The sequence below is a fragment of the Struthio camelus genome, chromosome W (genome assembly GCF_040807025.1).
Source record: "Struthio camelus isolate bStrCam1 chromosome W, bStrCam1.hap1, whole genome shotgun sequence".
Lineage (NCBI taxonomy): Eukaryota > Metazoa > Chordata > Aves > Struthioniformes > Struthionidae > Struthio > Struthio camelus.
The window spans coordinates 47,339,533-47,352,161 of record NC_090981.1 but is presented as its reverse complement, the minus strand read 5'-3'; the positions used below and the strand labels follow the sequence as shown (position 1 = coordinate 47,352,161).

Below are 12,629 nucleotides of genomic sequence, written 5' to 3'. Positions count from 1 at the left end.
AATCATTATACTTGTCAACCCTAAACCAAGCCATAATTGGAGCAGCTACTGTTATCAAAGCGGGGCCGCTCTTGTGACAGCTTAATAAAGCTGAAACTGTTAAATTAAATCCCAGATGCTTAATCTGATGAAAGCAGTCAAGTAGAAGAATCTAAGACAAGTATCTACTGCTTGGTGGAGTGATGGAGCCCAACAGCTTGTCAACACGTAGATTACAGGATCAGATATATATTTTTTGTGAACTACCATTTGCAGTATCTTTATATCCTCTTGCCTGCCTTTGCGGTGAAGAAACTTCACACAATTTGCATGTTTCAAAACAAACATTTCTAATAGATTTCCTCCATTTTGATATTTAAGAATCACGTAAGGGGGAGGGGAGCTGTTTTTTAAGTCAAGGAATATTTTCTTATGGGCCAAAAATAAAATGGCTGTGTCCTGGGGAAGAGGGTGTATCCAGAGAGCTCTTGCAAGGCAGGGCGGTGGATAATTGGCCAACATACTCTGGCCTTTCCTCATTCTGATCCTGATCTCTGATTCTTATGCTTCACAGAGTTGAGAATTTGAAGGTAATATGTACTTCCAGGTGGGTACTCTCCGCATCAAAATGCATAAGCTTTTCCTGTCTACCTCAGCCACTTGTCGGTACCTAATGTTTTTAAGTGTTGGAGCCTCTTGTGATACTGCCATGAGCCTCATTCCTGGCATAAAGCTTTCATGGGTAACACACTCAAGATCCTTTGATATGCATGCTAAATGAGTTGTTCTTGTAAAGGTATTTCTTGAGTGGAATAACATGTCTTTACTTAATGCATTGTCTTAGTAGCTTTTCAGGAACACTGCGCCTTACTGTGGGTTGCTTTTTAAGTTTAGGGACGTTCTGGTGGTCTAATTAGAATTTATATTTGCCGATATTTTGGTCATTTTCTGAATCAGAGTGACATCTCTGTGTATTTAAAAAAATTACAAGGTCACGTCATGCAGAGAAATAATATAATATATTTGTCATTTTTTCCTCAAGGATCAGGCCTAATCTTTTATTAGTAACTCTTTGCTCTTCATCTAAACTTAATTTAAAATGTTGAATGCAAGCAAGGAATCATTACGGATTAGTTAAGAAAGATTTAGTTACTGTTTTACCATGAGCAAACTAATGACTGAGTGTTAAATGCTTTTTTTTTTTTTTTGTTCTGAAAGCATTGAGTTTTTCTGATGGAAGTTTTTATTCATTTCTAGAAAATACTAAGTTAGATTCTTTTAGCCTTAACTAAATGAAGCTATTCTCGATCTATATTTCTGTCTCAGACATTCCTTCCCTTTGCAATTAGAGAGACAAACTTGTATGAATGGGACATGCCAGCTATTCTAAACAGATTATCTCTGCTTAGTACTTAAGGGAGGGGAAAAAAAGGACAAAAGCAGCTAGGGTTGTCGCCAGTATGCCCCTAGAGAAATTCCTTCCTGATGCCAGATTTGATGACTACTTCAGTGTTGCCATGAAAAAGTATCACTAAAGTTAAGCATTCATTACAGTTTTTGTACTCTAATACCATTTTTTCTGGAACTGCATAAATTAGTGCAATCCCTTTTTAGAATTACCTTTGCAGCAGAAACATTTGTTTTTCCCCATGTTTTATGGTATTTCTAAATTTTATGGTATTTATGGTATTTCTAAAATGGTACAGAAAGGCTGTAATTCTCAAATTTGAGTGCCAAGCTTATATCCATATTTAGACGATCTCTTTGGGTACCTGAAGTTCTAATTGAATCATGTTCTACCTTAAAGTTAATGAGAGTGCAAATGCCTTGCTACTTTGGACAATAAAGTTACTTTAAAATTACTGTATTAGTTTAGCTTAATCAATTGCACTTTAATATCTTAAATTCTTGGCCTTGAAGTGAAAGCTATAGGAACATCTGTGTTTCAAAGGAGGAGGAATGCACCATGCTTTGTGTGGTTTCCCTTGATCGTTCATCATGGGACTGCTAGGTGGAGTGGTATCTTGCACATATTTTTGTCTGCAACTGCATCATTTCCTGTAGGCTACCTTTGCTTAATTGATAATTCTTTTCTTACTGTTAGTTTGGTGAGTCTTAGCTGTGTGGTTGCCATACAGTTATGAAATGTGTATGCCTTTGGTTCATTCACATATGGTTTTCTATCTCCTCTTTCACAGAAAATGCTATTAATATATGTCAATGTATTTGAATGATTTATGCCATTGGAGGCACTGAATTACAGTATTTCTGAGTTAGCGTCACAAGACAGTTTTGCTGCTCTAAGGCCTGAGTTATGGATGACAACTTAAAGAAATTGCTGTCATAGCCCTGCGATGTCTCAATTGTTGCTGTCACCTTCATTTCCCCCGTGACTGCAAAAATGGGTTCTGTCCATCTTTTCCGAGGGTGATTTCCTTCTTCTTTCATTATGAACAGTAGAAGGTTATTGGCATGTGTCATAATGGTATCTGGACTGAGGGTACGTGTGGCCATAGTATGGTAGTCAGTGGGAGCTATTTTCAAGGGTGTTCTTTCCTGTGGTAGAACTGCATTTGCAAGATTTGAAGAATAATGATGGAAGTAATTGCCTTTAGTCTATAAGCATAGTCTTAGGGGTTTGTTTTTGATGCTGTACAGAAAGTTTGGTTCATTTGGATGGGTTTGACAGTAGGATCCAAATTTCTTCAAGAATCTGCTTTAAAATATTTTTTTTAATTTTTATTTGTAATTGAACTGATTTTCTTACAAGTGTTCTGAACAATCGTTCTGTTTCAGAGCTGGTACAAAACTCATTGCGGCCATATCTGTGGAATTATGATGTCCAAGATTAAGATTAGACTTTTATTATGAGCTCAAGTTAGTACATAGCACTATTTTTTCTTTCCGCTTAACTTCTTATTTTTAATACCTTGGTAAGGCTAAACTGTCATTTAATTTTCAGATACCACTTCTAGTAAATACCAGAGCTAAAGAGAAGCAATAGGTCTAGGAAGTGGAATTACTGAATCTTCACTGACTTCCCTGAGCTTTACTGGACTTGAGTCCAGCGTTCTGTCCTTGTGATATTTTGTGGTTTTCTTTCTTGAATGGATACTGGAAAAATAACTGAGAAGTTGGAAAACAATTTAGAATTAAAGGTACAAGAATCCCAGTGTGCTTGCGCCCATCAAGCAAGATGAAGGAGGACGATCTCCTTCATGATTTAAAGAATCTACAGAGAAAAAAACTTAGTAGCGAAGACTTTTCTACCAAGCAAACAAAAGGTTGGTGAAAATTGTAATTCAAGCTGAATAAATTTAACTAGAAATAAGCTTGTAATTTGGAGCCATAGTAACCAGCCAGTGAAACAGCTTACCAAGGGCTATGCTAGATTCTCTTACTGCAAATTTTTAACATTGAAATCTACTGTTTTTTCTAAAAGCTCAGTCATCACTTCTGGACTTGAAGCAACAGTTAACTCAGAGAATCTTAGACTATGAAAGAAGTCAAACTAGGTAGCAGAATATGTTCTTCTGGCCATTTATAGTGGGTCTTTTAGGCTCTCTGAGCATAGTAGTGGTGCCGTATTATTACTTTTTTTATGTTGTTTCCCACTATGCAATGGAGTGTTTGAACTTACCCTACTTTTCTGTGAAATAAGAGCTATTTTCCTCCCTTTCTTTTATAAAGCTCTTGTTTTGTTTGACAAACTTCTCAAACGTTCCAGTTTTGCATCTTCCTAGGAAAGCCAAGTATGAGAGGAATTGATTCCTCTCTGTGAGAAATTTAAGTAGAAGTAGGATTATTATTTATAGTTAATGGTCATGTTAATTTTTTTCTTAAAACAGACTGATTGTTGAGAATGTATTTGTACCAGTTAAAATGTTTGGTAAAATGTCTAGGCTGTATTTTGGGCAGGAGCACACTTTGGGTTCACCACTGGCTGTGAATATTGGTGACTGCTGTAGAAACTTGTGAAGAATTGTCTGAAGGTACTCATAAGGGAGTATTTTTGTACTATTTGTAATAGCATTTGAAATGCTTTACCATCTATTCATTGTGAACGAATGAATGAACAGAGTTGTGGGTATTAAGGAAGTTAATCAGTGAGTTTCATTTGCAGGTGCTCTATACGTTCTCCTGGGTTTGCGGACCGATCGTCTTTGCCTTGTTATGATGATTAGAAGTGGTTATAGGGTACCATTAGTGAGAGGGGCAACAAATGGACTTGTGACAGATCCCTAGGTGCTCTCCTAGGGAGACTATCATCTCAGGCTGTGATATTGTCAACTGTGCCTTTTGAGTCACTTTCTGTGCTTATATGAACCCCCCTGGTCAAATGGCAATGAGCGTCTGTAAAGATACAGCAGTTTGTAAGCTTGACTAAAATAGGCATAACCTGGAACAAAGGACTCATGCAGCATGACAGAAGTACTTGGTTAGTTGCTATTTCCATTGTACGAAGAGCTGAAAACATGGGAAATCCGGAGCCAAAGTTTTCATTACCTTACTCACCTAGTTCAGAGCATGTAGCCGATGATAGCTTAGAACAGCATCTCAAAATGCAAATACCCATTTCCTTTTAGCAGAATTCATGGATGCCCTTAACCCTTGGAGCATAGGTATGCAGGGAGAGAGAAGGGGAAGCTTAAGGAACTAGAAATTTTTTGTCTCCACGTTACACCTGTGCTCCCTCTAACGCACATTTAGAGTTCAGTGTGCAGAAGGGCAATGATTCCCCCTTGCCATCAGTGCTGCAGGTAATCTATTGCATTAATCAGCCAGCTAGTGTGAAATGCATGGGGAGTGATTATACTATCATACACAATACAATCAGCATGAAGCACTTGTCAAGACCAATACATCAAAGTTTAATTCAGTAATAGAATGAATTAGAGCAAAATGAAACATTCTGTTCTCCAAGAAACACAGCACCCATAGCAGGCTTTTTTTTTTTTTTCTGAAGGCTACATCGAGAAACCAGAGTGCATTAAGGAATTGTTTTTATGAATAAAATTGCAACTTAGATCCAACTGAATACTAAGAATACTTTTCCTTGGGGTTCTTATCGAGGAGAGAACAGCACTGAAGTGCTTTGCCTATCTTCACTGTTCCATAAAAGCAACTGTTTAATTGGAGCATTCTCCAGTGGGACTTCTGATTATGCTTTGTTCTAATGGAGATCTCTCAGTGCCTGGAGGAGGGAGGTGGTTTTGCCAGTCATTCTGAAGGTGCTTGTCCTTCTTGTTGAGAAGCAGTAAATATCATATACGGCCTTCTTGGAGGTTTCCAAGTGGCTATCCCGGTGAAATTGCGTATGTATTTAAAAACCAGATGTAAACCACTTTCAGGTCCTTGGCTGACACTTCTATTTTAAAGGGGTCATAGGTTCCGTCTCCTATTATTGTTTCTGTTCTAGCACTTTCAATGCTGTAAAATGATGCTTTTGTAATAGAATTGATGAGGCTCAAATGGGGCACAGTGGCAAGTGTGCAGCAGTGCTGAAGCTGATCTGTCTGCTGCACAAAGGAAATGATCTTGATTACCTGGCTCCATTTTCTTTGAAAGGATAGAGTGCTACTAATTTGGTAGCTTATGGGGTTTTATTTTGTAAATAACAGATTTGGATTAATGGGAAGAGCAAAGAAATACCAAAGTAGATGTGCATCCATAGCTTGCTTATTTCAATTTTGCAAATGAACATATTGATCTTAAGTATATTAAATGTAAACATCTAAGGCAAAGGCCAAGTTTCAGCCACTGATTATGCTAGTATTATAAATGAGGAGATGCTGACCCCAGCTAATCTACATAGCAACCCTGACAATACATCATAATATTTCAAGGAAAAACAGGTTTCTTGGGAGGATTGTAATCAAACAGAATCGTGGACTGAATCTTCACTCTCACTCAGCGTCCTAACCCCTGTTAAAGCTAGTGGTTTAGGGTTGTTTTTTTCCCCCCTCCACATTTACTGAGGCAAGAAGAAAATATAATGGGATTTATGAAAACAAAGCAATGCTTAATCTCTAAGGAGAGTCTGTATACATTCCTTGCACTTCCTTTAGGTCAATGAATACATGCATACACAGAATGTGTAATTATTACAACACCTACTTTTACAGTGACTGAACACTTTTTAATGTTTTTCAATCTGCATGTTTAAATTCTAATCAGTAGAAAAGCATGCCTTCCCTTTCTCCCCATGAATTCAGAGGTATGGATGTCTACTGAGAAATACAAACGTACTGACATCCGCCTATATGTATAAGGAAGGCATGCGCTATATAGAGCTATAGTGGAACCTATTTTTTGTGATATGAGATGAACTAAAGATGAATTATAACTGTGCATTTTCAAAAAGAGGGCTGTTTTAACCTAAGGTCTGTTTTGGCAAAGCTGCTTTTTCCAGGTCAAGAGGATTATTGTTGAACCAAAACAGGCAATTCCTCACTGCACGCTCAAAGGATCCAAATCAAAACTTTACTTTTGGTTGAGTAGCATGTGGTTCCGGGGAGGAGTGTTTCAGACTTCTAGGATCTAGTATGAAAAGATCTCTAATGCCTGGAGGGGAGAGGGAGACAGGAGGAAGAGAGAAAACTGTCTTAGAGATAAAAATAAAATATGTAAACACAAACGTATTCATACTATATTTTTTCCTTTAATGAGATGTTTGTTCATATTGTGAGTGGCTTTGGTGACATCACGAAATCTGGACAGACAGGTGAACTTACTTGAAAATGCCAGGAATGTATTTTGGGGAACTTCTTTTGAGTGTAGATTGTTGTGAACAGCAATTTCCAGATTAAAGTCACTAGAAATTGATTTAGATATGTTTCCCCACAAATTACAAGTAGCTGCCCTTGGTTTTTCCATGACCCTTTTCTGTAATAAGGGATAAGCATGATCAGCAGTTTCCCAGTATAGGAGCCGTTAGGCAGACAAAAAAGACTCCTTGGCTGAGGCCAGTAAAAGCCTTCAGGTTGGTGGTGACATTTAAAGGACAGCTCAAGGGGCCTTCCACTGAAGCAGCATAAGAGTTAAATAGAAAGATATCCTCCAGGCTCCTTCCAGTTGGCGTGTGGTAAAATCTGGGCACAAGTGAGCGTTTTCCTCAGACTTTTCAGTGCTTGAAGCAGGACAGGAACCAGTGAATTGAAAGAGCCAGAAAGGAGCAGATGTCAGGGGTTGGGGGAAGGCACTCGGGGAGAAGGAGGAAGAAATAAGAATACAGGCAAATACACACATGCGAAAAACAAAACAAAACCAAAAAAAAACCCCAACACACACAGAAACCCAAAGAAGCTGAGGACTGTGGGGTCACTGGCATTATGCTTCCTTCTCCCAGATGGTAGCCTTTGTAGTGCTACGGGAGCTAAGCCCGAGGCTCTTTCTGTTCCCTTCTCTTCTAGCGGGGGAGTTTTGTCTCGCGCTCCTCTTCCTGCAGGGAATCGGGCAGCCTTGAAAGCTGTGTGAGGGCCTCGAAGAGCTCAGCCGTGCCCACAGCTCACACTGGAGGCACTGGGAGCAGAGTGCAGTTGGGCTCTATTGAAATTTTAAGTGTTTTGTATGGGGTTTATTATAAATACACTTGCCCTCGTGCATCGTTTGCATAAAAATAGCCTAGGTTTCTGAGACAATAGCTGCTATCAACGGGGTTATACTTGGCATAGCTTTCCTCTTGAAATGAAAGTTTTTAAAGAATTTGGGTACTTTGGGATATCTCTTCCCTTTGCTGCCTTTTTGATGTACTGCATGCATAGCAGACCTTCTGGAGAAAACAAGGAAATTCCTTTGCCTCTAGTGGTGTACCTGAGATGCAGAAAAATGAAAGGCTACTCATTTTGTAGGGGGCATTGTGTAATCAGTAGTGTGTGTCCTGTCTTGCCTGAATAATTTGAAATGCTTATTAAATATATTTAAAATATTCCACTTTTCCTTTGCTTCAGTCTGGAAACACTGGCAATCTGGTTACAAAGTATTAAATTTCCTTTTTAATTATTACTATTTTAATACTGAGGATTGGTTTGTCTCCTCAGTGCCCTCAAGTAATACTTGATTCTAAAAATAAATAAATAAATCCAAGTTAACTATTCTCCAAGACTCTCCTTTTCCTTTTTGCCACATCTTCTGTTTTGTTTTGCACGTTGCAAGACATATATTCTTTCTGGCCTGGGCAGTACTGAATGCATCGATGCTTAATAATAAAAAAAATTATCTTTTGTAATTTCCCTCTGTTTGGAGGGGGGTGAAGCTTGTCGAAGAGTGTTTCTAAACGAAGTCATATGACTTGACTTTAAAAGAAGTTTTAAAAAATGGTATTGGTTTTATACAGTTAAAGTGCAAGTTTCAGCTTCTTAAAAAATTTTTGCTCTCCTGTATTTAACTACAGCGCAGCAGTAATCTGCAGTTGGGTAGTGTGTCTCTCTGGTGTTCCACACGTCTCATTTTGTAGTGTTTTTCAGATTTCTTTGGTATTACTTCCCCGTTCTATGTCAGTCTGAATATCTGGAGACTTACAGCCTTAAGGATCAAGCTCTGTTTCCACTGGCTCCGGCGTTGTGGCATACCGACATGCTGAGTTACTTTAGGAATGAGTGCAATGTGGTGGCCTGTGCTATGGGTATCCATATTGCGTTCTTACTTAGCAAAATTATATTTGAATGTGAGAATTTTACTCTCTTGCATGAGCCAGCTACGTATTTATTTTATTTTATTCAGCCTATCATGGAGATCTCATAGATTAAGCATATTCTCTGAATCTCTTATAGTGTAAAAGTACATTCTTAATGAGCAAATGAACTGTTGCTAAATAGCACTTTCAGACATCTTTATGCTTCTGTCAAAGTTCACGCTGGTGAAGAGACAGCAGATTTAGAGAAAAACCTTTCCATTTGAAAATTGTTGCTAGAGACCCTGATGTATTTATGCCTGCCCTGTTATGCAGTGTCAGGGAGCAGATTCTAAAGTGATGGTATGTGTGAAGTGTCAGCGCAAATTAGCTTTCCCTTAGAGCTCTGTAAAGAGAAAATGTAAAACAAATTTTTCAATGTAACAAAATTACTGAAGTAATTGCAGTAAAAATGTCTATTCCTATTAGACTGCACAAAACAGTGCTTGCTAGGTCTCTGAGACCCAGATGTGATTGAAAACGTATTATATGATGAGCAGTACTTCTGCTGGGTTTTGAGCATGGATGTATGTGTACAAAATTCATGTTTTACTAATGCACTTATTTGATTTCTGCAATGCAAAGCTGGAAAATATATAGTTATTTTTCTTAGAAAACAACATTTACTTTGGGTACAAAAACTAGATGAAAAGCTAGGCTAATTTCCTTCTGTAACTATGTGCAAGTTCTTATTTGCTTTTGACTGATATTCCTGTCTGATGAGCCATGCATTGTAAAGACCTACTTAATGCCTTTTGGTTAAGAAAGTTGGCTTGGTACAGTCTTCCAGCTACTTCCGACTGGCCACGTTATCTCCAAGATTCAGAGTCAGGAATTCAGTCTACCTGCTGTCAGGCTTATCTGGGAAACAAGCAGTGTAGCTTTTGAGGGGAGAAAAAATATTACAGTATAGAAGTTTGCAATTAGTCATTGGCTGCTGCATTTTTAATAGAAAACATAATTTAGCCATTTTTTTAAAATCAGGTGCTCTGTGGATGTGTATAGTCTTAAATCCCCACTGCAAGTTGGAGCAGAAGGCCAGTTGGCTAAAACAGCTGAAAAAATGGAACAGTGTGGATGTTTGTCCCTGGGAAGATGGAAACCATGGAAACGAGCTGCCCAATTTAACCAATGCTTTGCCTCAGGGTGCAAATGCTAACCAAGGTGAGCCTAAACATATGCACTGACTGCAACATATAATATAACCTCTATCTTATGTACTCTAGCCTTGCAGAATTCAGCACTTTCCTAGGACAAGTAACTCTCTTGTTGAGGATTGACCAGCCAAGTGTCAGTTTATTTTCACTAATACTATTCTTGCAGAAAGAATAGATAGATTTTTGTGCTGGGGCTGCAGTGTTTTCAAAGCAAGTAATTGTGTTCAGTTAGGTCTTCTAACTTTTCACTTAGTCCTTCTAAATATTTGTTGCATGAAAATCAGATGTCCTTGAAGTATGTCATATAAAAGCCTGTTGTTTCTTTGCTTGATCTATAATCTTATATCCCTTCCGGTGTTGGGGTTTTCATTTTGTTTGCAGTTACAAAGCCTTTGATACCTATTTAAAGAGAGATCTTTTGCAACTGATTTAAATTGGGCGTGCGAGAAGCTAAAGCAGCTATTTGTGGGCTGTGCTCTGTGGTTTGCACTCTGCGCTGCCAGGTGTGTGTGGTGGGATGCAGAGGCAGTACTCTGCCTTCCTGGAGGAGGCGTCTCTTCTTACTCAATATCATGCTCTTTCTAATCTAAAACGGGATCAGCAAATCTGACGGAAGCCCTGTTTAGTACTCTCTGAGTAACAATTGCTACTTTGCTAGCTGAGCAAGACACAGAATATTTAACTGGAAAAACACCCTCATAGCAATAATATTTGGATATGTATTTCATACAATTGCTTTAAAGTTAAACGCTTGTGGAACGTGGCAGGTATGGGCTTACAAAGATTTTTCCTTGTTTCTTTTTCTTAGAAAATTACGTTGGAAGGGAGTAGTTAAACTTAGTTCCTTTTTAAATCGCACAGCTAGCTGGGTGCAGAACTTCATTCAGCATGTAACGCCCTGCAGCAGCGCTTTTCTATCTGGATCTCTTGACGTTCAGCCCAACCTGGGCAGGCTAGTGGCAGCTCTGACATGGCATCTCAACATTCGTAGGCAAGGCCACGTCAGCAGACTGCTTTTGCCCTAGGAAGATGGCAAATCCAGTGGGGATTATGTTAGTTCCATGGCTTCAGTACCTCCTTTTCTTTGCAGAATTTGTGTGTTTACGACACAAAATTATACCAGTGCTCAAAGTTAATGTCACTTCTCAAAGAAAGCAAATAAAAATCCCTCAAGTAATGTTTGTCCATTCTAGCAGCTCATTCTAGCAGCTATGGGTCTGAGTTCTGGGTCTGAGAAGGAGAGAAGTTGGGACTGTTGAAGTAGCTGTATGCCGTATACTTTACAGTTTATTTTTTAGGAGTGTTGCGTACACGCTGTTGAATGTCCTTCATCTTTAGCTGATCCCTTTGCAAAGTCCTATTTGGTATTAGTCTTACTGTTTTGTAGATCTGTCTTTCTGAATGCAAAGTGAATGGCGCACACTTCGTCTGATCTGCTTGGTAATAGGATGTGAAATGTCATCTGCAGCCTGCTCCTTGCAGAGGGGGGCAAAGCAGGCTACCATCAGTTGGGGGCTGGTGAATAGGCAGAAGACAAGAATACTGTGAATGACTTATTCACATATGAATGAGTAAAAGCTGATGCAGCTTTCTGAACTTGTGAAAATGACAGATTCATCGAACAGGCCACATCGGACGGTGTTCACTCGAGCCATTGAGGCGTGCGATCTTCACTGGCAGGACAGCCACTTACAGCACATTATCAGCAGTGACCTATACACCAACTACTGTTACCATGACGACACTGAAAACTCGCTCTTTGACTCTCATGGGTGGCCCCTCTGGCATGGTAAGTGGCTAAACCGGAAAGACGTTTCCATGACTTGCTGCTTTGTTCTGTTTCTATGGTATTATTTTGGGGGGGATGGTGGGGAGATGAATGAAAAGCCTGGCAAAAAGAACAGAGGCTCCCTTGAAATGCTGGTTCAGAAGTAGTCTTTTAAGTCTCTTTTGCATGGTTTTTAAAACAAAAAAAACAAACAAAAAAGCCCTTTTGAGTAACCTAGCAAAACAGGCCATTGCAGACATGGAAGCGTTGCTATTCCTCAATTCTTTTTTTCCATTTTAGAACATGTTCCTACAGCCTGTGCGAGGGTGGATGCGTTACGATCTCATGGATACCCAAGAGAAGCACTGAGGCTAGCAATAGCTATTGTTAATACACTAAGAAGGCAGCAGCAGAAACAGCTGGAAATGTTCCGGGCTCAGAAGAAAGGTAAACGTGGGGAAGAGAGACGGGCAAGTGCAGCACAAGGTGTCAGTAGCACTAGACTGGAACTTTGCATAAGAAAACTATTTTTGAAACTAAAGTAGAAGAGCTGACTATAACTCTTCCTTACAGATGATCGTAGTGGTAACGTAACGTTCTGGATGTCAGAGGTTTTCTTTTAGTTAGGTTCTGAGCTCTTCAGGGCAAGGACCCTATTGTGCTGTCTGTAATACAGCTAACGTGATTAGGCCTTTATCCCAATCTGGGTGTTTGGTTACACAGTGTAAATGTGCCTCCTGTGTAATTTGTAAGCTGTTAAATAGAGCTTTGTATTTGGCATGTCAGGTATTTAAAATCATTTTTTCTTCTCAAGTAGAATTTAGCTAAGCTATGTATTTCTGAGATGGAAGCCTAGGTTGACGTTGAGGGTAATACCGAGGCAAAGTCTGCACACAGAAACGCATCGAATTTGGCCGTTTGTTCCAGCAGAGTCTCTTAGGATATTAAGAATTTTGCTATTTCTGAATGGAACTGGATTGACGTCACTGAAAAGGAGTTTTTGAAACACTTGTTTCGTAGCATGTCTTGTGTTGCTCCTCTGATGAGCGCTACC

At 39.1% G+C, this 12,629-nt stretch overlaps 1 protein-coding gene across 2 annotated transcripts in view; it reads left to right on the top strand.

The window, feature by feature from the left end:
* The window catches only part of LOC138060898 (zinc finger SWIM domain-containing protein 6), a 116,568-nt gene that overhangs the window by 78,705 nt on the left and 25,234 nt on the right, over positions 1-12,629 (top strand). For both annotated transcript variants that reach the window (XM_068925071.1, XM_068925072.1), the window contains exons 5-7: positions 9,635-9,814; positions 11,420-11,596; positions 11,876-12,022. In XM_068925071.1, coding sequence (XP_068781172.1) covers positions 9,635-9,814; positions 11,420-11,596; positions 11,876-12,022 — 504 coding nt within the window. The remainder of the gene's footprint in view (positions 1-9,634; positions 9,815-11,419; positions 11,597-11,875; positions 12,023-12,629) is intronic.